Below are 26,714 nucleotides of genomic sequence, written 5' to 3'. Positions count from 1 at the left end.
CTGGAAATGATCTCATGACTTCACACGCAGATCCAATAGGGTGGCAGGTAGCCTAGCAGGGGACATCAATTATAGCTGCTAGAGTAAAGCGCTACTGAGCCGAAAGGTTGCTGGGTCAAATCCCTGAGACATCAAGGTAGTCAGTCGAGGGGTCACACTTAACAGCTACAACTTAGTCTTTCAATCTGCCCTTAAGTAAATTGCTCCAAGGTCACCAACAATGTTGGGTGTACTTTGGCAATGACCTCAGTGGTGGGTTTTGACCCCCCCATGACCAACATCATAACTGTAAGTCAAGATTCTAAAATGGAAACTTAACAACAAACAACAAACAGAAAATGTAGGCTAACCAAGGATTTGTTATAACCGACCATAGTCCCAGATCTGTTTGGATGGTCCTGTAGTTACACTGCAGTTGGCAAATATTTCCAGTTGTTTTTATACTGTAGCTAGCAGTTTATAGGTAATCTCATGATATACGACACATTTTGCCATGAGGCTGGGCAAAAACATTTCTGTTTAATGAAAGCTAATATATTTAAATTGTAAATACATTACAGTCATTTTTGTTTCACAATATGGTAGCCATGGGGCTAATATATAAAAAAAAACTTTTTACTTCAAATCTCATGTTGTTCTTTTGCTATAAGAAAATTTAGCCTTTTTCTGAAATATCCTGCTCCAGTAGAAGTATTGTTAATGACAAGTAGTGCAACAACTGCGGCACAGAATTATATAAATACAAATTTAATAGTAGCTTATTTAAATAGTACTCTGAATAAAAATTATAGGATTTGGGTGGATTGACTTCCTGCCTTTTGGGCCCTGTCCGGGGCCTCCCCCAGATAGAGCCACAGTGTCACTGGACTCCCTGTCTCAGCCCCAAGGTTTTACCCTACTATATTATTGTGCCGGGGCAGTAGGGTCAGTTTTCCTTCTCCATTGTAAATCCTTGTAAATCTAAGGAACGCGGTCATTAGATTATTCTTGTCTCCTGCTCCGTTTAAACTTGAGTATATGATTTTTTGGCCCACATCTCCGGAGTACCAGGTTTGAAAGACTTGTTGCTGTCCCTGTCCTCCTGGCTGTGTTGCAGATCAAGACGATACCTGACGATTCCATCTGCCACTCTGCTGACCATTCCTCCCTGGGTTGTCCCTGTCCTTGTCCATCTGGTCATGCTTCTGACCTGGATTAGGTTTTATAGACTCTGGACACAGCCGACAATTTTTTTTTATTATTACAACTTGTACTCTTAAAATGTTCAACTGGCCGAGCCTGGTTCCTCTCTAGGAGTTTTTCCTAGCCACTGTTCTTCAACACTGTTGTTCCTTGCTCCTTGGGGTTTCAGGCTGGGTGTTTTGTAAAAGCACTTTGTGACAACTGCTGATGTAAAAAAAGCTTTATAAATACATTTGATTGATTACTTTAAAAAATCTATACGTATTTATCCATTTTGCCAACACTCATATTACTGAATGCATACATTTTCATACTGGTACCAATAGGAATCGAACCCACAACCCTGGCCGTGTAATCACCATGCTACCAACTGAGCTACACCACACAACCAAATGCACAATTAACCTCTCTTTCATATGTTCATTAGTCACTCCCTCTTTTCTGGCCCTGCCTCTTTCCCTCACAAGTAGTTGTCACGGATCTCACGTGTGATATTATAAAAACTCCTGCCCAAATCTATAATCATATTAATCAGAACCCATATCCTGATGGTTTATAATGAATACAAAACACTATACAAATCTCATCTTCTATGCATTTCTACTAAAATAACTCTGCTGCTCTGGAGAATATTAAGGCAATTACTAAACATACTTTTATAGCCCTACATTTGTGGACAGACCAGATATTTAACATATATGAATGCTCAAGCAAGAAGCTATGTAACAAATAAATGAATGCGTACAAATTAGCGGACGTCAGAGCAGATTCAGGAGTGAAATGCAGTGTTTCCACACAGCCCTTACCTTCTTAACATTTTAAATCAGATACATCATTTGAAAATACTAAGTCGTTTAATGTAACCATGATTCAGAAAGGCCAGTATTCCTATTGTCCAGGAGAGATATTACAGTGTGGAGTGAAATCAAGATTGCATTATCTCTGGATCTGAGGGCGGTATGTATCTCAGGTCAAGCTGATCCATACCAAAATAAGTCAAAGATGAGGGATAATCATATCACATTTATGAGAAAGACACAAAAAGTTTGTTTTATTGAGTGCAAGACCTCCAAAGATATATTGTCTGGCAGTGAATGTAAATATTAAACATGCATTTTCTTTTGTACCTATGGAAGAATGCTGTTCATTGACTTCAAGCCAGAATATAACACAATATCTTCTAAAATCATCACTAAGCTCAGGACATACAAGGCTGTTTAACAAGGCTGCCAAATGATAGATTATCAATGACAGTGACTACTTTTGCACTATTGAATGTACTGTGTGTGTACACACACACACCAGACTCACTAGCCCACACACCGACTCACTCACACACATACTTCACACACACACATGGCAAAACAAAAAAGGTGACAAATGTTGAATTGTTGAAATTGTTGAATTGTTGAAAACTTTGAATTGATTCGCTAGCAACGAAATTGGAAACTAACAGATTATACTATTTTACAGGCTTTGGTGTTAAAAAGACGATGTAGTAAAAAACTAAAAAAGATAAATACAGAAGTAAATGTGATGTGCTTAACAGCTTGTTTACATAAAAATATCTAAGCCTTTTAAGTTGAGTAAGCCTAAACATGAACGTTGGTTTGATCTCCCTTGCTTGAACAGTTCAAAAGAAAATGTTTTAAAGTTAATGCTAATTATAAAAGTTAGAAAAATCTATGTAGTCAATGTCAATAAACATTTTAGAATTTCAAGTTGGGATAGCTTGAACATGAGAAACAAAGTTGGTTTAGTCTCTCTAGCAAAAACGATTCAAGAGATATGGTTTTCAAGTTAATTAATGCAAAATCTAAAACTTATGTGAATCAATGTATTCATCCTTGGTACATTTTGGAATTTCAGACTGGGATAGCTTAAACATGTGAGACAATGTTGGTGTCATTGCTTTAACTTGATCGGCTATGTTACTGTAATTGTGTAAAGCAGGATAATGAATTTAGTCATAGTTTAGATATTTAGGAATTATAAATTGAAATAGTCTATGCATGTAACAGTTTATTTGGTTTCTCCAGCTTGAATATTTCAAGAGGAACTCTTTTAGGGTTAATTAATGCTATTTATCCAGATGACACATTCATATTTTGTTACATGCGTTACTGCGAAAGCCCACAAGCCATCTTTGGAGATGTTAATAAAGGAAAACCTCAAAACCATCTACTGACATTCATCACATAAAATGTATGGAATGTACTACAAATTACTGGGCTTCCCCAATTTTGGGTTTTTGCACTGACAGAACGTTAGTTTTTCACATAGATAGTCTTTATTCCACAAACTTCTAGCCAATACTTTTAGTGGGGGAGAGCAATGTAACCAGGTGACCTTGTACTCACTCTAGCTTGACAATGCTCTACCTGAGTGGAGAGTTGCATGCATAGAGGAACAGCCCAAAAATTACTTCAAGCGATTTATGAACATATAAATAACCTCAATGAAACATTTAACCCTTTGGCGCGTACGATCACACCAGTGTGATCAATCTAGAGTGGTCCCTGGAGCGTACGATCACACCGGTGTGATTAGAACGTCATGTTTAGAACGCACCATTAGCATACCTAGCTACAAGTAACGTAACAATGGCTGGTAAAACCGCGCTATTATTTACTCACATTTAGCTCAAACAGTGTTTATAACTATATTTCCTGATTGTAATTGTTTCAAGACCATACTATGATATTAACCAGGTAGAAAGCATTCAAATCGGGACAAGAAGTGTTAGTTACGTACCAACAGACAGCCAACACTAATGCACAAAAACGAATTATATTAGCGACTACTACCGATCAAAACCATTGCAAAAACTTTCTAGAAGTTACGTTCCCCGTTGTATGCATTTTATATAGTTTATTCATTTTCACTGCATTGAATAACTGGTCACGATTTGTTAGCTAGCAGGCAGCTGACGTTTGCTAGCGGTTAGCTGACGTTTTCTAGCTAGCTACAGTAATAAATCAACCAACTTTTGTAGCTCTTAGAATTCGAGTCAACGAGAGAAGCTTGCAATGCAATGCATGTAGTGTTCCTTACCTAGCAAGGTGACTGTTCAAAGGCTGGCGTGAGTTCAAATGCTGCAGAGTACCGAAGTCACGTGCAAAAAAACTCACGCTGGGGGGTCGGTAAGGAATATTTGAAACTCACGCGTGAAAAGGTTAAGCCCACACTTAAATGTTAGGTTGCCGAAATACCTTTTGAGGACTGATTTTTCAGGTTTTACATTGTGGGGACTTTTGAGTTTCCACAGGTACACATAGACCTGGATTTTAAAATCACACACACACACAGTCCAAACTTTTTTCTTGGCCCACAGATTCACAGTCCTATAGTATTTCATTTAGGAATTTGTTGACAGATGTAGGATAGACCGATAGATTAATAACCAGCCAGACAGACAGTGACTCAGTGAGGAAAATGTGATAATGGGTCAGTATGTGGTGGGAAACTATCTAACCCTCTTGGATGTGTATAAGAGAAGACTGCCCACCCACGTTGCCTAGAGAAGACAGGAGATGAGCCTTAGAAGCTGCTGCTGCGAGGGTAGAAATGTTCAAGACTACTGAAGACTCTGGCTAAGTCCCAAATAGCACCATATAGTGCACATTCTTTTTAATCACAATCCTATAATGTGCCTTTTTGGGTGAGAATGGCTGAAGTTCCATTGGAGGAACTAAGTGCATTTCACACACTGTGAATTAAAAGCAAGAATTTTACACTTTTTCCCTTTCTTTCACCCTTCGTTGGGTGAAAGAACAATTAGGGGAAATGCAACTGTCATATTCTGTCGTGTTTCAGCTAACTGGTTTTCCACATTTCCACACTGGCTCCATATTGCTAGCTATAACGCACCCACAGCTCTAGTTCATGAGGTCCTGAGTACCAAATCCAAAAATGAATCGATACTATGAATACCTCATTGCTTTCTCAAGTCTAATGTTCATGTGTGTTTATTCCAGGGGAAAATGCCAAAGGTATTCCTAGTTCCTTTGCTCTTAATTCTTCTTAATTCTTCTCTGCTATGCCTTATCATAAAGTAATCAGCGGCTCTGCCAAGTATTCGAGAGAGGGAGATTTCCCATATTGGCTCTTTAATCATGATGACAGGCTCTTTTCCTCTTACAATACCCCGTGTTTGGTTTATATCAGATGCAACATTCCTGCGGTGTGCCCGTTTTACACTCCATTGCATGCTGTTGTAAATCACCAGGGCTTATACATGCAAGAACACTCCAGGGTCAAAGTTCAGAGAAACAACATACCAGGTCTGTATACTGTAAAGCCACTACCATATGGTAATCGAAAGGACTGAACTAACTGATCTATGACCAGATGATAGAATGACCCTTTATGGGAAATATGGTAAAAGTAATAACAGAGACGAGTGTGGTATAGTGCTTAACAGTCAAGAATAATGTACATCCTGAATGTTGTAGTGGCTCAGTCCCTCAAATGCATGCAATGCAATACAATACCACCCTCAGTCGAACCTTTCCATTTTACCACCTGGCCTTCAGCTGTCTGCCCAGCCAGAACACACAGCATACAACTCTTCCATGACAAGCAACAGCAGTCTCCTCTCCTCTCTTTCCACTGAGACAGGGGGCAAGGAACCCCCTCATTGGACATCATATAGGCATAACTAAATGGCTAGAGGGCAGATGGGATTTTCAGTTCTCACGGTAACACTGAAAGAGTGGAGAAAGAACAGAAGTGTTTACATGTGTGAGGGCCAAAGGTATCAGACTGATGGGATCAAAGAAATGGAAGAATGTAAAGAAGCAAATTAATTGTATTTCTATAGACTTGTTCACATTTCGCTACATTTGAGACGCTAGATTACTTTGTTGAGTAAACTTGCAAATATTGATACCTCGAGACACCACCTTCTGAGGAAGCGTGCGCCACATTTTCGCTAGAGCCACCTGGAGTTTTGCGAGTGTGAAGACAATTGTCAGAACTTTATTAAGTTTGATGCCCCCAAATCCAGTGTGATGCGTCGCGAATATGCTGGTTTAAATTCAAACGCTGTGTTTTCAAACCAAGATAAGTCTGTGTAGCGTTTTACTGTCTCATAATGTAGACAAGTCCTTTGTATGGGACTCTCACAATCCTCTCTTATAGCTGGAGAGGAGAGCCTCAACCACCCAGTCTCAACAGTCTGACATTCTGTAAAGCTGAGGGATAGAGTATGTCCGTGGGTTTAGCGTTCATTTAAAAACAACTGTTATAATTATTGCAGACTGTGCCTGTAATGTCAAGTCTTTATCTTCTCATTCTAATGGGAGTTGCTGGAAATGATTAGACCTGTATGTTTTACACATCCATTATACATACAACATATGCCTTAAGCATACATAAAACAAGTACTGAACACGGAGCTCAATGACAACAGTGCTGTACTGTAACAAGAGTTGAGAAATAGACTAAGATTGGGTTGCAGGTTGAGCAATGCTGTTAGAATGGCCACTGCCCTTCAAGTCACTAATTGCTTTAAACCACACCTCGCAAGACCAACCAAATTGAGGAAACTTACCTCGTAGTATGCTCAGTAAAATTCAATAATGTTTTGGGAAAGCGTGTCATTCAGCAAAAACTGTTCCACAATGTAGCAAACATTCACGAAAACTGAGCACACTGTGAAATCATTGTGTAGAAATTGAGGGATAACAAAAAAGCTGTACTAGTACTGACTTTGCTGATAACTACTTTATTGAGGGAAATACACTTACTATGAAATGGATGTCAAACCCAGCTATCTCCAGAGGAATCATATGGTAATTATAGGTTGCTCTGGATATGAGTGTCCGCTAAATGATTAAAATGATAAAAATGTAGAAAGTAAAAGATACTTTTTTTTTTTTTCAACATGTTTTTTAATGATGTGAAAAGGAAATACCCTGACCCTGGATACAGATGTACAGTAACCTGGGTAAAAATATTATAAAATTGCAAAATTATACAGAGCTTTAAGATGTTGGTTGTTTTCTTAGGCACTTAGTAAATATTTTGTCTACGTCTTTAATTGAAAATATCAGTTGAAACCACAGTCAGACCAGAATAAACTTTTTGTGTTCTTATTATTTTCCTGTTTATGACACACAAAGTCCCTTATCAAGACTGGGAAGATTTAAAGTTCTTCCATCACATTTTTACCATTCTTCACACATTAAATGGACCACAATTTTCATTGTGCATGTAATTAAAGACACCAATGCTTCAGAACAAAAAGCAAGCATACCAAAGTTTCAAATCTGATTTACAGCAGTATTCATTGATATAACTTAGTGGGAAGGGATACAATGCAACATTTGGCAAAAAAAACTAAAACACAATACATAAATTTTTTTGGGGTCCTCAGTGGACTTGGTCCTTATGTCTCCCACAAGAAGCCTTTGTGCTACATACAAAATTTGTGATTTTATTAGGATTCCCATAAGCTACTGTCAAAAGCAGGCGCTACTCTTCTTGGGGTCCACACAAAACAGAACAGGTGGACTGAACAGACTCTACGGAACTGCTCATCTCATATTACCATAGGTGAGATGCATTTCAAATGCCCCCCTATATACCACAGTACACTGATCATAGGAAGTAGTGTACTATAGATGGAGTATGGTAACATTTGGGACTCACATATAAAAATGAAAAGCTACAAAAAAAAATAAAAAAAAGAACAGTCTTCTTAGCTCTCTACTGAACCATATCACTCAGCTGCAAGGCAGCCATGTCCTGTGGTAGGAGTTGCTATAAGAGTTACTCATGGCCGATTGGACGCGTGCTACATAGTAATTACTGAAGTTGACGTCCCTGACGTAGGGTGCCGGCTGGTAGTAACAGGTTATGTTAGCCAGGGCAGGGATGGCGTTCTGCTCGGCCATGGCCCTTAGCGCCAGCGCAGAGATCAGTGCCAGCGTCTGGCGGCGCTCGTGGCCCATCAGGCACACGGTGCTCTCGTCCACCACGTGCCGCAGCGTCACCAGACAGTCGTAGCGCTTGTGCTCCATGCCATTGAAGTGGTTCTGGAGGTATGCCTCCAGCTTGCGTTGCTGCTCGCTGATGTCCGGGAAGTCGATGAAGAAGCGTGAGCACATGTAGCGTTGTAGCAGCTTCATCTGAGCCTCTGAGTCTGGTTTAAACCCCCGCACTAGCAGATGGCAGTACTTCAGAAGTCCTCCTCCCCGGATCTCCTCGGGGCTCCGAGTGGCAATGGTCCTGGTTCGAAGATGTCCCAAGGCCTCCTGGAAGTCTCCATACATGCTCTCTCCAACCACAGTGGGGTGGAAGCTCTCAGACATGGGCATGGCTGTCTCCGAGCAGCGATCGAAGAGCAGCAGAGAGTCAAGGCCAATCTGGAACGAGTCTACGCTGAATTCAAACTGCCTCCGCAGGGAGTCAACGAACTTCAGCTCCACGTTTTTTCCTGTGTTGTTAGAGAGGGAGATCAGGCTCCAGCGGTCTGTGTCATTGCACACCTTCACGAGCTTCTGGACATAGGCCTCTTTGAGGGTCATGGGTGAGACACGGCTGAGCCCCGGAGGTAAGAAGTCCACAAGGCTGTCCAGAACCACGTCTTTGACCACACGAAAGGTCTTGTCGTCGGTCAGGTTCAAGCCAAAGATGAGGTCCAAGTCCTTGTAGCCCAGTCCGGTGTCCTGGTGAAGCACGTAGCTGGCTGCTGAGCCATTCAGCTTCACATCCCGGACAAGCACACCACGCTCTTCCAGACGTGCCCGAACCACCTACACAAGACAAAGAGACATGGGTGATTGATTTGAGGTGTAATATTGGTAAGATACTTTATTGTCCATTTTCTTTCCTGACTCAATACTTTTTTAATTTTTTTATTTATAGTGTTCTGTTAGAGATAGAGCACTTATTTAACCAAAACTGGTTGATTTGTGTTCCCAGCTTGAATGGTCACTGTCGCTTCTCCTGATAAGGACATCAACATTTTATCAAGAACGGGTTGAAATGTCTGTCAGACGATATAATTAAACAGTGAAGTTAAAAAGGATAGCACATTATTCATATATATCGTACTGTGATGAGGAGAATAGTGACTCAGGGGTCATGAAGAGAAGTGGAACCAAGCTATTAATAACGCAATGATATGAAAAAACAAAAGGAATCATAATTTATCATAAATGTATAAAATCGGTAGACCTGATGAGGTTTTGGCTACTGAGAAACACAACTACCTGGCTTGTAAAAAGTATACTGGACAGAGATAGCACAGCTGCAGGAAGATAGGGTGCGCACAGATTTCCCTTTGAAATGTATGGCGAATTTGGGATTTCTCTGAGGGAAACTGCAAGCCAGTGCTTGTCTCTTGCATCTTTAAATTTTGGAGAACCTTCAGGTTATCTGCTTGAAACTTCCTAACTGTTAAATCACTCTGAAGACAAAAACAAGAAACTAGGTCAATCCTTACCAGGCAGGACCAGTGTTACAGAGTACAAACACACACACCAATTAACGAGACCCCAAACAGTATTTAACCAGACACAAATTCAACTGTTCAACGAGGTAAGTCTGTAGACAATCACGTAACATCTATTTTCACTGGAACAAGTTCACAAGTTAATCCTAAAATGTACAATGTCCTCCAAAATTGCCCGCCCCCCTGTAATGAAAATTTTTATTGGCAAAATAATCTGCTTGATTTTACAATCAAAATATGAGGTAAGTCTAACCTAGACTAAAACATTTCCATGAAATCTAAATCATAATCAAGAAATTACATTTTTTTCTCAAACTTTTTATGAAGCAATCTAATAGAAAGTACTGTATCTTTCTTTTTTAAGTTTTTAAGAGTCATTAAGAACTCTTAAGTGGTAATTCATGACTTCCAGTTTCACAGGGGTATAAATATGCAGTGACACTTCCCTTACTGTCAACATGGAGATCAGAAAAAACAAATACAATTTGATAAAAGGCTTTTGAGCTTCTTAAATTAGGTAATGCCTATAACATATCATCTTGCAATACATCCAAGATCTGTAGAGCGCTGTACATTACAATATAAGCTGTACACATTTGTTCCTGTCAAAACATATCTTTGATTCAGTTGTTGTCCAAAACGTTTTCAGAGTGCCAAAAGTGCCCATCAGTCAACGTTGAAATTTGCAACATGCACTCATGGTCTAATATTTACAGTAATGTTTAGGCATTATCCATCATCCCCATCCACAATACCCTAACAGGCCACAAGCCTACATAATTTTACTAGTGTTGACCCAAAGTGGCCAAAGTTGAGCTAATATCCCTAAGTCCTGGAGACCTGCACAAACGGTGAATAACACAGTTTACGTTAATGTAATCTCCCTCAAAATATGTTTCATACTTCTTAAGTCTGTCTGTTTTTCCCCCTCCTAGAACACATACAGGTAATACACAACACCATGAAAAGTCTATTGAGAAGATGGTTCAAAGTGTTGAGTGACACAAATTAAGGAATGACATATCTACTAGATTCTCTCCAAAAGCAAACTATTCCATGAAAACATTATGTAACATGCACCTGGTGATGTTGAGTTAAGTCTACTTAGAGAAGCAGAAGACTTTTAAAAATGTATAAAACACAGTAGGCTACAGTGGGAAGAACAAGTATTTGATACACTGCCGATTTTTCAGGTTTTCCTACTTACAAAGCATGTACAGGTCTGTAATTTTTATAATAGGTACACTTCAACTGTGAGAGACATAATCTAAAACAGAAATCCAAAAAATCACATTGTATGATTTTTAAATATTAATTAGCATTTTATTACATGACATAAGTATTTGATCACCTACCAACCAGTAAGAATTCAAGCTCTCACAGACCTGTTAGTTTTTCTTTAAGAAGCCCTCCTGTTCTCCACTCTTTACCTGTATTAACTGCACCTGTTTGAACTTGTTACCTGTATGAAGGACACCTGTCCACACACTCAATCAAACAGACTCCAACCTCTCCACAATGGCCAAGACCAGAGAGTGGTGTAAGGACATCAGGGATAAAATTGTAGACCTGCACAAGGCTGGGATGGGCTACAGGACAATAGGCAAGCAGCTTGGTGAGAAGGCAACAACTGTTTGTGCAATTATTTGAAAATGGAAGATGTTCAAGATGGCGGTCAATCTCCCTCGGTCTGGGGCTCCATGCAAGATCTCACCTCGTGGGGAATCAATGATCATGAAGAAGGTGAGGAATCAGCCCAGAACTACACGGCAGTCAATGACCTGAAGAGAGCTGGGACCACAGTCTCAAAGAAAACCATTAGTAACACACTACGCTGTAATGGATTAAAATCCTGCAGCGCACGCAAGGTCCCCCTGCTCAAGCTAGCGCATGTCCAGGCACATCTGAATTTTGCCAATTGACCATCTGGATGATCCAGAGGAGGAATGGAAGAAGGTCATGTGGTCTGATGAGACAAAAATAGAGCTTTTTTGGTCTAAACTCCAAAAAATTATGAGTACAACCCCCAGAACACCATCCCAACCGTGAAGCATTGAGGTGGAAACATCATTCTTTGGGGATGCTTTTCTACAAAGGGGACAGGACGACTGCACTGTATTGAGGGGCGGATGGATGGGGCCATGTATCGCGAGATCTTGGCCAACAACCTCCTTCCCTCAGTAAGAGCATTGAAGATGGGTCGTGGCTGTGTCTTCCAGCATGACAACGACCAGAAACACACAGCCAGAGCAACTAAGGATTGGCTCCGTAAGAAGCATCTCAAGGTCCTGTAGTGGCCTAGCCAGTCTCCAGACCTGAACCCAATAGAAAATCTTTGGAGGGAGCTGAAAGTCTATATAGCCCAGCGACAGCCCCGAAACCTGAAGGATCTGGAGAAGGTCTGTATGGAGGAGTGGGCCAAAATCCCTGCTGCAGTGTGTGCAAACCCGGACAAGATCTACAGGAAACGTACAATCTCTGTAATTGCAAACAAAGGTTTCTGTACCAAATATTAAGTTCTGCTTTTCTGATGTATCAAATACTTACATCATGCAATAAAATGCTAATTAATTACTTAAAAATCATACAATGTGGATTTCTGGATTTTAGTTTTAGATTCCGTCACTCACAGTTGAAGAGTACCTATGATAAAAATTGACTTCTACATGCTTTGTAAGTGGGAAAACCTGCAAAATACTTATACAAATACTTGTTCTCCTCACTGTATGTGGCGTTGACAATGTCCTGGCAACTTGTTGCGTACAGTCCCTCTGCATTCCTACCCCAGTCTGGAGGATTTTCTTATTGACCTTCGGCTAGATTACAAATGGTGCACTAATCCCTGTATAGCATACTACTTCAAACATAGTGCACTAGTATGAAATAGGGTGCCATTTAGAACACATTCTGAGTCTGAAGGCAACCTGGTTGTTAGATTATTTTAGTAAGAAACTGACACATAAGAAATCATTAGCCAGCTAAACACCATAGTCCCCTTGACACCAGTTAGAGTCCTACTACAGAAAGACCCTGGCATCCTGTCCGATCAGGCCAGAACATAAGTCCAATGAACAGTATATCAGTGAGATAGCAGGAACAGATTATGGGTGTTTCCTTAAAGGTAGATGGGTGGCCTCACTGTGGGTGGTCACGATGATATGGAACCAAGCACACTAGTGGTGATGTGTTTACAAAACCTGACGGGTGATACAGTATGTTTCTTTTTTCTCTCTATGGCTATCTTTACACAAGTACACAAATTCAGATCTTTATTCACTAGTTCTTCTTCTGAACAATTAGACTGGCTTTGAAAAAAATCGGATGAGAAAATATCGGATGTGAAAAGACTGGATGTGAAAAGACTGGATGTGATATAAAATTAGGAGGGGGAATAGAACTTGTGCAAAGGAACCTATGAGGTGAAATTTAAAATCCAGATTGAAAAAATACACTTAATATTTGAATTGTCATTTGACTAAAATGTTTCCTCAATTCTGACCAGACAAACAGACACAGACAGATGGATGGCCAGACAAACAAACAAACAAACAGAAACAGATACATGTAGAAAGAGAGATAAAGAGATGGGGAAGGTCAGATAGAGAGACAAAGGAGAAGACAAATGAGAAGAAGAGCAAAGGAAACCAGTCACACCATTTTTATTCTGTGCACCAATTCTGAGTTCAGCTGGCATCTCACCACAGTATAAATGGCCTCCTTGAAAGCCAGGAAAGCATGCAGCTATATTTAGAGGACTAACAAAGCTATACACTGTAGTGTAAGTCCAAACCATGTTCCTTCCTTTCCTGCCACTCTGTGGAGAAGTAAGATGTTATTTTTCTATTTTTCCTCAACAATGATAGATCAATACAGGATGTGACTCACAAGCTCAGAAGGCCTACAATAGAACCAAGTGATTGGGCTAGTTTTGTATTGTTTGTATGTGCAATTGTGTGAGTGCATGTGTGTATGATTGGAAGAGTATATTTTGTTGTACTATTAACACACTGGTATTATGTCAACCTTGTTGAGACCGTCTCTAACCAACATATTGGAAGGAGCCTACCTGATAAATGGAAGCCATCACAATTGACCCCATTCAGGAAAGTTGAGCTCGCTTCCAGTAAACTCAAAATGGTGAAATAAGAACACAGACATTTTTTATTTTTTATAAACTATATGGGACACAGTCCTGCTGTGGGCTTATAGACACAACAGATTTGGCTTTTTATTCTCGTTTTCTCCAGAATCTACACACAGCCTACATTTAAAATGAGCAAACCTATAATGTGGGTTCCCTTTCCTTGGCTGGCCAAACCCAATATAAAACATACTCCATGTGGATTTGTAATCTCAGCAGTTTAAAAACAGAACTGTAAACTGGATGTGTGCTTATCTCCTCGAAAACCACCGCACCAAATTAAGGGCCAGATTTTTGGTGGGCACTAAATTGGCAACACTAAGACTTCTCAATTACAGGCGGAATGTCTTAATATTAACAGGGAGTATGTCTTAATAATTCAAATTCAGTCACCCCACCACTCTCCAAATGTTTTACTTGCGCTGCTAGTGGTAACTATTCATAATGTATTTTTCTTAATGTTGTTACTTAGGTCTCGCCCACGCTACGTATGCTAGTGTTGAGAAAGGTAGCTACGTATATAGCTAGGATTTGAATTGGGTTGGCTATACACTAAGGTTCCCAAAGCAGTGATCAACAAGGACGAATGCCACTATTGGGATGTGGGTCCCCATCAGACATTTTATAGCAGCCTTCTATTATGTATGGCAGCTGAATTTCAACCCCGTTTATATGGTTGCCACTTTTCTTTATACGAAAACACCTACAGTCAGCAAGACGCGTCAATTCATTTAAGCTACAAGAGCTACAAGCACTATTGATAAGTTGTCATTTTCCATTCTTCAAATAGTGCAACAGCACAGGAAAACTACTTTTCAAAGGGATTTAAAAAACGGAGTTGAGACCTATGACTGATTCCGCACACACTAAAGAAAAGTTTTACATTGAATGTCTTTACTACAGCTTATAAAACATTAAGAAAATCTAGATCCCCTATTGTCACGTTATATTTCACACTGCCTAAATTATTCAAAGTTACTGTATTGTGCAACTGTGTATATTTGTGCATGACGGTGCACTCGCGCGCGGTATGAACCTCTCACGCTCATTCCTAAGTAGACGACTCACTAATGCCCTTCACGATGAGGCTGCGTCACATGAAAAACCCATACTTATAATGTTATCTTTCTCCTATTTTATATGAAGCACTATCATGCATTATGAAAATAATCACATCTTCGATCTAGGCTAACGAACGGACACGCAGGATACATTATTCGTTAGAAGGCTATTGGCTCGAGAAAACTATCTTCTCGCATTGTTGGCAGTAGTCGCTCTACCGCGGGCAGCTTGGCTCCAGAGCTTTCCAAACCAAAGTCAATATCTCACCTGGACTATATGCCGCGGCTGCACGGAAAGCGTCGGGAAATTTCCGCGTCCGTGAATAGGAACGCTCTCTCCAAGTATGGAGTCCAATCTCTGCACCTGCTCCCAAGACAACACACAGAACCGCCGACTCAGCTGCGACGCATCCCCGGAGGACATGACGATGGGACGGGGGAAAGTAGTCAGATTGCCTAAGAACAGGAGCAATTCCCAAAGAGGTCTAAGGTTTCTTTTAAAGTTGTAACAAAAGTTATTGTTTTACAAAGTCGCTCCTGTTGCGCCTATCAGGTGTCACTTGGAGTAGAAGTTTCAAAACAACTAGGCTGCAGATCCGACTGTTCTGCGCATACAAATCATAGACGGGTGAACGATCTAACTAATCTAGCTGGATCATACTGACGGGTTTTAAAAAGATGGGATTAACATAAGAGTCCTGATTGGCTGTTCGGGAGGTTTATGAATACATACAGATGAGAAGAGTACAGGCAGCCACGCGCACACCCCCATTTCCTCTGCGTCAGAAGCTGTCCTGCTACTGTCATTTAAGAGCCTACTTCAAAGTATCCCTACTTTTAGGAAAAAGGTGCTGTGTAGAACCTTAACAGTTCAGTTATTCTGATTTTTCCGTTTGGGAAAAGTTTTTGGTGCCAGATTGAACTATTTGCAGAGGAAGGGGTTATTGTTGAAATTGTCTGTCTTTTTTTATCTCAAACCAGTGACAACATTTTAAACACGATCTCAAAATGTCTAGAACTTTAACCATTATTGTAAAACCCTAGTCATTATTTTGTTTTTAAAAATTAATTTGGCACCATTGATTCTTTGTTTGTTCCTTAATTTAAGTTCTAATAAATCTATTAGGTAAACCAAACTCCTATTTCATTATAGTGAAATTATTCCAACTTTTTAAAACAAACAGTTGTACCCTATTTGGCCATTTGCTGGTGTTTTGTAGCTCAAATCCTGACAGGGTCAAACATGACACAACCAATTTACAATGATTTATGATAACTAAACAAATATTAATAATTATGTAGTAATTCATATTTATATACTTAAAAGGAATGTACACAGTGCTTTTGGAAAGTATTCAAACCCTTTCATTTTCTCCACATTTTGTTGTTATAGACTTCATTAAAAAAAAAAATCAAGCCTTTAAAATAAAAAGTGCTAATATATAGACAATGAAACACTGAAATATCTCATGTACATAAGTATTCAGACCCTTAGCCAAGTCACTCCAAATTGAGAACAGATGTGTGTTGTGTCCTTTGACCATAGTTAAGATGTCTCTGGAACTTGATTGGAATGCATCTGTGGCAGCATCTATTGATTGGACATGATTTAAAAAGCTACACAGCTGTCTATATCAGGTACAGCACTTTAAAGTGCATGTCAAAATCCAAGCCAAGAAGTCCAAGGAACTGTCTGCAGAACGCTGAAATGGAATAGATCTGGGGAAGATAAAACAATTTTTCTAAAGCATTGAGTTCAGTGGAAATTGAGCACAGTGGAAATTGAAGACATTTGGAACCACAAAGAGTCTTCATAGACCTGTCTTTCCAGCAAAACTAAGTTACCAGACAAGAAGGGCCTTGTTTTGGGAGGTGGCGAAGAACCCAAGGGGCCACTGTAAAAGGACTTAAGAGAATCTCAGCAAAGATGGGAGAAAATGCCAGAGGGATAGCCATCTTTGTACCCTTCCGTCAATCCAGCCATTATGGTAGAGCAGCTAGACCGAAGCCACTCTTCAGTAAAAGGCAGATGACATGCATCTTGATTGACTCTGAGGAAAAAGTATTCTCTGGTCTGAGAAGACCAAAGTCAAATGAACTGGCCTTAATGCCAAGTACTATGCTTTTAAAAACAAGGTAAAGCTCATGACCTGGCTAATACCATCCCTATGGTGAAGCATGGTGGTGGGAGCGTCATACAATGAGGATGCTTCTCAGAGGCAGAAACTGGGAGATTTTTCCTCCTTTAAATGATGATGCTTGTCCTGTGTTACTTTAGAGATTATTCATTGTTACTTTGTAACCTGTGTATTCTCTCCTTGCAAGAACAAACTGTTTATTGTGCATTTGAGTTTTCCTCTGTCCTACCATTTTCGTAAATTGTTTGGACTTTAGAAATTGCCATCATAGAGATCGGTTAGGATTGAGGGAAGGATGAACAGAGCAAAATACAGAGAGCTCCTTGAATAAAACATTATCCAGATTGTAGAAGATCTCAAGACTGGGGTGAATAGTCATCCTTCAGCAAAACAATAACCCCGATTCTGTGAATGTCCTTGAGTGGCCCAATAAAAGCCCAGACCCTACTGAATATCTGTGGAGAGACTGAAGATCACAGTTTACCGACACTTCCCATCTACTCTTATAGAGCTCTGTAAGGGAACCAGTAAACAACTGTGCAAAGCTGGTAGAGGCATATCCAAGAAGACTTGAAACTGTGAAGTACTGCGAATGGCAGTTCAATGTAGTAGAAATGTCTAAAGAAGGGTCTGAATACTATTGAATAGATTGATGGCAACATTAATCGATTATAATTCAAGTTAATAACACAACAAATTGGAGGAAGTGACTCTGTATCATAAACATTTCCAAGTTTGAAATCCAGTCGTTTAGAGGACTTAGGGCATGTATCAGCACGTACATTACATGGTACAGGGCCCCTATAAGCTCGACAGCACCTCTTTAGTACAAAAATGAGAAAGTGACAAATTGACATAATCTGTGTAATGCTTAAATGAGTTAGGTCATGTAAGGTCACGCTTCTACTGTTTTGTATTGGGTAATAAGCTTTACACGGTAGACATGCAAGTGATATGTACTTCTGTTTATTTAGGTTTTTATTGGAAGGGCATATGAAGTAGTCTGTCCTGCTACCCCAAAGAGTTTATCAAGAAAAACATCTAAAAAGAGGGACTTGCCTCCAGATCTCTGGACCTTAAAGGCAAAGAGATTGGACCTTAAACGTGAAGCTTCGATGATACCAATGTGAAGAGTCATAGTGGGTCATGAGGTTTAAATGGATTAGGACAGTGTTTGTGCACTCCCGTGGGGTAGGGACATGGCAGTGAATGTTTCATTCAACTCTTAATGACTGTTTGACAGAGACATTATGTAACCATGCTGAACTAACCCTAGGTAAACACTGGCACATTGCTTCAGCACAGCATCAGTGTTTAGAGTGCTACATAAACACGTTCAGATGTTTAATCCTGTCAGTGTAAATCATGCAAAATCTACTTTTTTACAATTATATTGTAGTCATGTAGCTGACCCTACTGTCCATGGTTACTTACATACATTATTGATGTCATAGGTTTGGAAGTTAGGGAGGCTGTGCTCATGATAATATGAGATTGTAAATTTAAAAGTAGCCTTTATGGGAGAGCGGAAAAAAACATCAAATCCCGGCTAGAGTTTGCCAAAAGGCGTGTGGGAGAGTCTGAGACATAGTGAAAGAATATTCTATGGACTGATCAGAACATCAAATATATTTTTTTAAAAGCTTATGTTTGGTGCAAGCCTAACCCTGCACATAATCCTGTAATGCCTTGAAGCATGGTGGTAGCAGCATCATGCTATGGGTATGTTTCTCAGCAGCAGGGACTGGGTGACGGCGCAATATTCCATGGAGGCACTTGAAAAAAACATAATCCAGAGCTCAAATTGGGGCTCATATTTATTTTTCAGTGCAATAATGACAGATTTTGGACAGTTCTGTGAATTTTGTTGTGAAGCCCAGTTGTGAATGTTCACACCTCAATCCAGTTGATAGTCTGTGTACAGAGTTGAAAATTGCTTTTCACCAAAGGTCTTTATACCACTTGATAGTGCTTTTGCAATTTTGATAAGAAGAATGGGCACACATTGCTGTGTCCAGTTGTGAAAATCTAGTCTTTCTGTAGTGATTAAGCACAAAATACAGTGTGTTATGTGAATAAAGATGAATTGATGTGGTGAGTGAAAAAGGCTTACTTTCCAGTTCCCTCACAGTAATTCAACAATAGTGCTTACAGAATGTGTGTTTAGTCCACAATCAAATGTTCTGGGTTGGGCTGCAGTGGATGTGGATTACTCAACTGGTCTTTCACTTTGCTGGTTCCTTTTTCCCCCAGTAGTAACACTTGTCTCTTTTTTCTTGGGTACGTTGAAATGATCAAACCCTTAAATTCAAGGGAGCCCAAGGTTTTTACAAATTGCTGTTGTCATCTGTGTTTTTCTCTACTTAAGACATCGTGTTTTTGGTTTTCCACTAAAATGGCAGATTCTGCTCTGACCTCGTATGAAATTATTTTAGACAGTATGTTGACACTGTCAAACAGATCCACAAATAGTCACAAAGATAAATAAATTAACAGTCCAATAACATCAGTCATCCAGATTAAATCTACATAAACATTAAGTCCAAAAGTATTTCCAAAAGTATTTCCACAGTGAGCCAGTAATTTGTATTTGAAAAAATACAATGATTGATTTAATATCACAACTAGTGAAAATGAATGAGGGCACTTGGGTAACTGGTTAGGCTAGGAAGAGATGTTAGGAGAAGGAAGGACACTGAGGGGTTGATATGTCTTAGATTTGTTCTTGATGAATTTATTTTACATACAATAATATATAATTCAAGTCAACATCATTAATGGCCAATGGACACAACTGACATGAACAATTCAGGCATCAAGACGATAGAAAAAGAAACGCAGTTCCACATTTTAACGGATAATTCTAAATTTGACCACAAAAAAAATTACAGCCAAAAAAAAAAAAAAAAGGCCATAAACGTCTGATACCAGGAAACAATAGCCTAGATTGAGTAAACGGTAAAATACATGGGAATCTAAAAGAGATTCCTCCACATTTTATGTGGTGGATTTTAATAAGGCATACTTAAAGGACATTTCCTTGAGGGACAGAAGGAAATCCAGTTAAGTGCTTTCTCAGCCTCTCACAAAGTAATCGGGCACCAAAGTACACTCTTCGACCGTGAGAAGAATTCATGCAAGAATTGGTATTGTAAGGCAACACGAGGAAGAGATTGCACACACATATGAATGGGCAGGACTCCAGTACTGACATGTGAAACAGGGAGATTGTCTACAGACCTTTTTGTTAAGGTGATCATTAGATATAAGTCTTTCAAAGCTTACAACACAAGGAGGTAGCACTGAACAAGTCTCAAATGTCTTTTGTCCTGAGTCTGTTTACAGCTCCTCAATCGAAACTGCTGGAAAGGACTGCAGTGAAGAGTGAAAATATCCAATCATAATGTGTCTCCTTTTAGAAAAAAATAAGAGAAAAGTGAAAACAACATTTTAAGTTACAGAATATTAACACAGGGTAGCGTGGAGAATAGTCCATGGCTTTGGTCACTGGGGTCACTGACTATTTTGTAGGGCTTTTCTCAGCTTTTCCCAAAATTGTCAGGGTGCCTGTGCAATGTTTTTTTGGGCACTAAGAAACATTACGTTTTTCACTTGTTCCTCGTGTCTGGTACCTCATATTCCTACAGTTCACAATTAGCTCCTAGCTGAAGGTGAGACTGTCATCCTTTCACTGAATTGCCATGTCTGTGACCTGGATGGTGCTTTTGCACTTTTGGGTACAAGGACACTGGAGGTCTTAAGTTGACCGGGAAGACCCTTGTCAGCTTGTCTGCGAATGCTCTGAGGCAATCAACCTGGCCGAACAGCTTTGCAAATCTTATCCAGTTTACTCATCTCAGTGACAGAGAATAAAAACAGATTGTTGTCCAGAACAGCAGGTGTTCTCATGTGTGTTTTGGTGTTACTTGCCTCGGAGTGTACATAGAAGGCATTTAGCTTGTCTAATATGTTTGCTTCACTAGACAGATCACAGCTGGGTATCCCTTTATTGTCAGTGACAGTTCCCAATCCCTGCCACATCCCATGAGCATCAGAGCCAAGTTTACAAGATTCAATCTTAGTCCAGTATCGATGCTTTGTTGGTTTGAAGGCTTCTCTGAAATCTTTTTTTTCATGAGGGTGCAGATTCATGTCCAACTCCTTGAAAGCAGCAGCTCTGAACTTGAGCTCAGTTCAGGTTCTGCCCGTAATATGCTTCTAGTAAAAACTTTGACAAAATGGTAATTGTGGGGAAGATTTCATTGATGCACTATTACTGAATCCAGTGATAGTTGTGGTAAACTGATTCATTTTGAATGAATGGATCCCTAAACATAAAACAGTCAGTGTTCTTGTAGTTTAGTATCTGACCAACACTTTTATTTAGCAAATCACTGGTGAATGTGCACCTGTTTCGGTTACAGAATAATGTTTTATATGTCAGATTTGCCGAAGTGGCAAATATAGCTATTGCTATACGATATGCTGTATTATTTTCACCAGAGAAAAGAAGAAAGCAGAGATTATTGAAACTTGTATGTCCTGTTGATATTGACAAATAGGATGTTGCACAGACAGTCTGCTGAGCCTGAAAAGCCGCCTGGATGCTCATGAGGTCCGGAGTTGAGAGCTTAGATCGGTACAGCAGACTTTGGCGCAGAACGTCATGTCATAAAAAATAAATAAAATAAAAATAAAATATAACTGCAAGTATTAGCAGAGTCGATGCAGTCCAAATATATTTTAAGAGCCCACATGGAATGTGAGACAGTGGCCTTGTTTTCACCCTTCCGAAGAATAGCTTTGGACTTCTTGGAGTGAAGAACTCAGGCGCAGAAGGATGTTCAGATCCTGCATACTGAGTCATCATCATTCGGCTGTAATATACGTACAGCAATGAGAATCAAGAGAAGACAACCTATTTTCAACCTCCCAACAGTATTCCAGCAAAACAGCGTTTTACATTGCATTCTTATGATGCAAACCCAGACAGCAGCCAGGGCCCAGGGCATGTTTACATGCAGTGTCCACAGAGGCCCTGTCTTTCCACTGCCTCTCTTCACGGAGACAAAACAGAGCTCAGGTGCAACAAGATGTTTACAAACACGTTCTTACCGTTTCACTTGAAAGTTTGACATAACGTGGACAAATGTCTAAATTGACATTCTTTTGGATTTCATTGTTTCTTTCCACATCACATTTTGCAATACTGTTAAAACAATAGGACCTTGATGATTTACATTTTAACATTCATTCAGAATGTTTATAAAGGTTTAGCTTAGGTTTGGAAAAGTGTTAAAACAAAAAAACACAGGCTTGTGGATTTAATGTCAGTCTTTGCAAGTCATTAAAGTGCAGTCTTATGCCTGTGGGTTTGAGGCCCTTCCAAATTTCCATCCCTTACCAAGTGGATTTCAGACATGCACACACATACATTTTGTGCAAGCACTCACACATATGTTCATGTACCTGTCCAAGCAATTATAATCCAAGACATCGGACGCTAAAATCATATTTATTGTTGTCTTGCCTGCCATTCTGCTGTGTCTTAGAGAGAATTCCTCCAAATCTAATCTAGAGAGATATGAGTAGAGATATGATTAGCGGTCTGTTGCCCAGACATGTTTAGTGCTCTAATAGGGATTGGAGTAAAGTTGTCACTGACTGAGAAACTCCGCTGAATGAAATGGAATTAGTAAACTGCCATTCACAGGAATTTGTTATGTGTAGGTTTTAAATGTGTAATGAAGTCCTTATGTAGGTAAATAATAACATGGCATATGCAGGTTAACTACAGTAAAAAAACTGAACCAAGAGTAAGGTTGAATAATATCGGCATCAGTGAAGCAAGTTAGAATATGACCCATAATTCCTAATCAATTGTTCTTTTTTTAAATGTATTTATATTTACCCCATTTTTCTCCCTAAGTTCGTGACATTCAGTTTCTGATTAAAGCCATGCTTCATTGGCACCACCGCTACCAAATATCCCAGACATTTTCGTTATCTGTAATTAATTGAATGAGAACTTGAGACTGCTTATTTCATCCAAAGAATAATTAATAAGATTTTTACATGGCCCACATGCTGAAAACAACAAAGACATCAACCGCGTATGGTTTGTAATAAGGAAAGGCCTCCTCACTGAGAAATGTTCTCCAGGCCCGGAATCCCAGAGACTTCAAGCCCCACCCCACAATCCAACTGGGCCCACTTCCGTCTATCACAGGTGGTAATCACAGGTGGTAATAAGGAAAGGTCTCCTCACTGAGAAATGTTCTCCCAGGCCTGGAATCGAGAGACATCAAGCCCCACGCCACCATCTAACTGGGCCCACTTCCTACTATCACAGGTGCAGCTCATCACCTGTAATGAGAACAGGAAGAGGAGAAATACATGTATAGAAAAAATACTATAAGACAAAAAAAAATCATGCTGCCATTTGTACATATACTTAGGAATAACTGACCAGAGTGTAATGATAAACAAATCCATTTTACTTTAAGCTTATGAAATATGAAATACGACATTGTCCTGTAGAATAAAAGAGAAACACGTAAACACTCACACATCCACTCTCACAGCCCTTCCAGATGGACATGGCAGGAGCCCCAGGAAGGCTCCCCTTCACTGTGTCCTCCTCTGTCCACTCAACCAGGAGGTTTAGCATGGAATCCCTGAGCGCTGGAGGAATACATTTTCCAGCCCTTTACCTTAATTGAGCTCACAGACGCCACAAAGAGTCAGTAGAGCATGACAATGCAAAGCAACCATAACAGTGAGTTAGTATAGAATACAGAGGCAGAGCAAGGGAGATGTGTCTGAAGGCATTTATTTAACAGAAACAAATGGATGATGGGGAAAAACAAAACTTACATAAGCAACTCATTACAGAAGATTCTGTTTTTGGACTCCCTCTCCTATGTTCTAAGGCCTGGGTTGAAGTTTTAGTTGGTGGATCAAGACACACATAAACACAACAGAATTGCATTTAAAGTGAGGACCGGACATTTAGCAGGCATAAAAATGCCTAACACTTACCCTAACCTACCCCTACCCTGAATAACATAACTGTTATTCCTAAACTTAAACTAACCCTTAAACCTTGACCTTAATGACTAAACATAACTCAAATTTTAAGCCTAATTCTAACCATCAACTTAACTTCAAGTCTAAACAGTTGTATTGTGTGTTTGAGGAACTACCAAAAGTCCTCACTTTCCCAAATACTCCTAAACTTAATAATGTAAAACAATAGTAATAGTAAAAGTAAAACTCAAACAGGTCCTCATTTTGATAGCAATTTGGACACACACACATGCTACAACAATGAGCACTGCTTCTTGCTGCTCTGGTTGCTGAAACAGGGCCTCCAAATTGTATAGTGGTCTAAGGCACTACATCATACTGTCAAGGTGCTAATACACAGCAGGTTCAATACCAGCAGGTTCAATGCCGATAGAGACTAGGACGCTCTAAACACGTATATAATCCCCCACCCCCAACACATTCACACATACACACAAAACCCCTTGTTAAACAATACACTTTTTGAGGGGATCACAATGGATTTCCATCATTTCTAAACCCATTAAACCCCATTATAACCCATAATTTAACCCCAAACCTAAAAAAATCTATTGTCATGTTTACTAAAAAGTTATGTGAGAACATTTGGTTCAGACACACACACTCACACATGTTACTGTTTCTTGTTTTTTTTACAGAGAGAGATCCAGATATCCAAAAGAAATGATTACGGAATATATGCCCTGGGGGCATGAAGCACCTCTACATCTGACCTCTCGATACTCCATCCCTCCCTCCATCCAGAGAAAGATGAGTTCTGAGAGAGGGGGCAGAGTGTTAATGCATTTTTTGCTAAATGTCTGAGAGCTCTGCTGTTTATCTAGGTCTCTGGAACACTCTGGGGGGCCTTTAGCAGATCCTATTTCAAACAGTTATAATCCAGTATAGAGCCGTGGGTTGGAGAGAGATTGAGTGTAGACGGGTGTCAACAATCATCACCACTGCCCTAACGGACTTGTGAGCCAGTATGACTTGGAATGTTCTGGGTGGGTGTTGACAACAATACCATGCCCATTTGACAGACACATTCAAAATGTTAAAACAAATATTTAGGACGATAAGGATAAGTGTTAGCATATCATTAAACATTTCAACATATTCATGGTAGATGTGGTACCATCTCAATAACTAGCGAGTTAACCTTTCGCGTTGTTGAATTTCTTTAGATGCTGTGCTGATTATATCTTAGGAAAATGTTCCCCTGTGTCCTGGGTTGACACGAAGGTCAGAGCGTTTCAGTTAATCCCCTGTGTCACGGGGTTGATACATTTCTGTCCTTGGAGGAAGGTTTGAAGGGGTGTCAGGCTCATCAACCCGGTGCAGTACTGTGTAATGTGTACCAACACAATTGGACTTTTGCTTACTCAACAAAGGTGGTGGTGGTGGGGGGGTTCAATCTAGCCCCACCCATTCAGACTGGGAGCAAAACCAGATGAGAAGACAAATCAACCAGCAACATTGTCAAATTTTGAACTTTTATGTTTAAGGGATAACTGTCCAATATGTTTCAATATTATTGGACATGCTTGTAAGGTTTTTCTTTAGACAAATGTTTATCAGAAGGCATGGCTCACAGACATCAAAAGTAACTATTTTGTGCTAGAACGAATCAAACATTTTATGGTATGAATATTCAGTTATACAAATGATGGTGTCAGATTTGTTCAGGTACATTATTAGTTTATAATAGTTCTACCCAATTATTGTTAAGTCACAAAGACTTTACAAAAACTACTTTCTCCAGACCCTTTTTTCAATATATTGCAGTAAACAGTGAAAATATGCCACTGTGTTGTTGCTTATGTCAATATATGCCATTTTAGTAAATGGGAAAACACAAGGATAATTGTTCTGACGTTAATGGGACAATACTGCCACTGTTTGTAGGTTAATACATATCAGTCAATATGAGTTCCACTTGCCTGGCACATATTTACTGGTCACTAGCCAACATGTGATCATGAATGTCGGACTCCGATAACAACCTGGAACTTAACCCAAACAAAACTGTGGAGATAGTGGTTGAGGAAACACTCCCCACATCTCTCTCTGGAGATTCAGCTTTTAGTTCAGCTGAATTCTTCACAGTCTGTGGGAACATAATATCTCACCATCTCATGCGGGAGAACCAAAGCAATTATCAACAACACTCACCACTGCATGTACTGCTTGTTGTGAAATAGAAGCAGATTGTAAACTTTCAATTTATTTTTTAGCTTTGTAAGAAGTTAATTTACAAAAATATGGATCACCGCATAATCTTTAACAGAGCCTGAACCATGTTACAGGCAGCATTTGTGTCTGAAACTATGCAGACAATCACTTCCAACTAGAGTTCATTCCACAAACACTGCAGGTCCAAACCTGCTTTAGATCCAGTCCATGCAAGACGCTATTATCTGCTACATAACATCTCTGTGATGTAGGCTCTATACACACTCACCCAGCCCTGATGCCCCTCCAGCTGTGTGCCCAAAGGAGGTTGAGGATCCAAGAGGCTGACACACGTACACACCTGCTGGGGTCTTTGATGAGGAGGGGGTGGGCTGCGAAGTGAATCTGTTTAAGTGTCTCCCTGAGGTAATCTGAAGTTTCATCAGTGAAGAAATGGCTACAGCTCCTGTCACTGCTCCACTCTGGAT

General features: G+C 39.8%; 2 protein-coding genes across 2 annotated transcripts in view; one reads left to right on the top strand and one right to left on the bottom strand.

Annotated features, from left to right (window-relative positions):
- The window catches only part of zdhhc18b (zinc finger DHHC-type palmitoyltransferase 18b), an 83,429-nt gene extending 57,190 nt beyond the window's left edge, over positions 1-26,239 (top strand). Inside the window, exon 9 of the mRNA XM_034294741.1 lies at positions 24,711-26,239. Coding sequence (XP_034150632.1) covers positions 24,711-24,767 — 57 coding nt within the window. The 3' untranslated portion in view covers positions 24,768-26,239. The remainder of the gene's footprint in view (positions 1-24,710) is intronic.
- tent5bb (terminal nucleotidyltransferase 5Bb) lies at positions 7,737-15,472 on the bottom strand. The gene is made up of 2 exons (XM_010873612.5): positions 15,114-15,472; positions 7,737-8,942 (listed from the first exon to the last, which is right to left on the bottom strand). Exons 1-2 carry the CDS (start codon positions 15,267-15,269, stop codon positions 7,911-7,913), a joined length of 1,188 nt encoding a protein of 395 aa, XP_010871914.1. The 5' UTR covers positions 15,270-15,472; the 3' UTR covers positions 7,737-7,910.
- Positions 26,240-26,714: the final 475 nt, after the last annotated feature.

Source organism: Esox lucius, chromosome 10, assembly GCF_011004845.1.
Source record: "Esox lucius isolate fEsoLuc1 chromosome 10, fEsoLuc1.pri, whole genome shotgun sequence".
NCBI lineage: Eukaryota > Metazoa > Chordata > Actinopteri > Esociformes > Esocidae > Esox > Esox lucius.
Note: the sequence above shows the minus strand (reverse complement) of the source record. Positions and strands in the feature narration are given on the sequence as shown.

Bases quoted from the DNA above. Each gene is read 5' to 3' on its own strand.
- tent5bb (XM_010873612.5), bottom strand. From the start codon at position 15,269: ATGTCCTCCGGGGATGCGTCGCAGCTGAGTCGGCGGTTCTGTGTGTTG. The intron at 8,943-15,113 runs GTGAGATATTGA...TGTCTTGTGTAG, and splicing joins AGCCGCGGCATATAGTCCAG to GTGGTTCGGGCACGTCTGGA.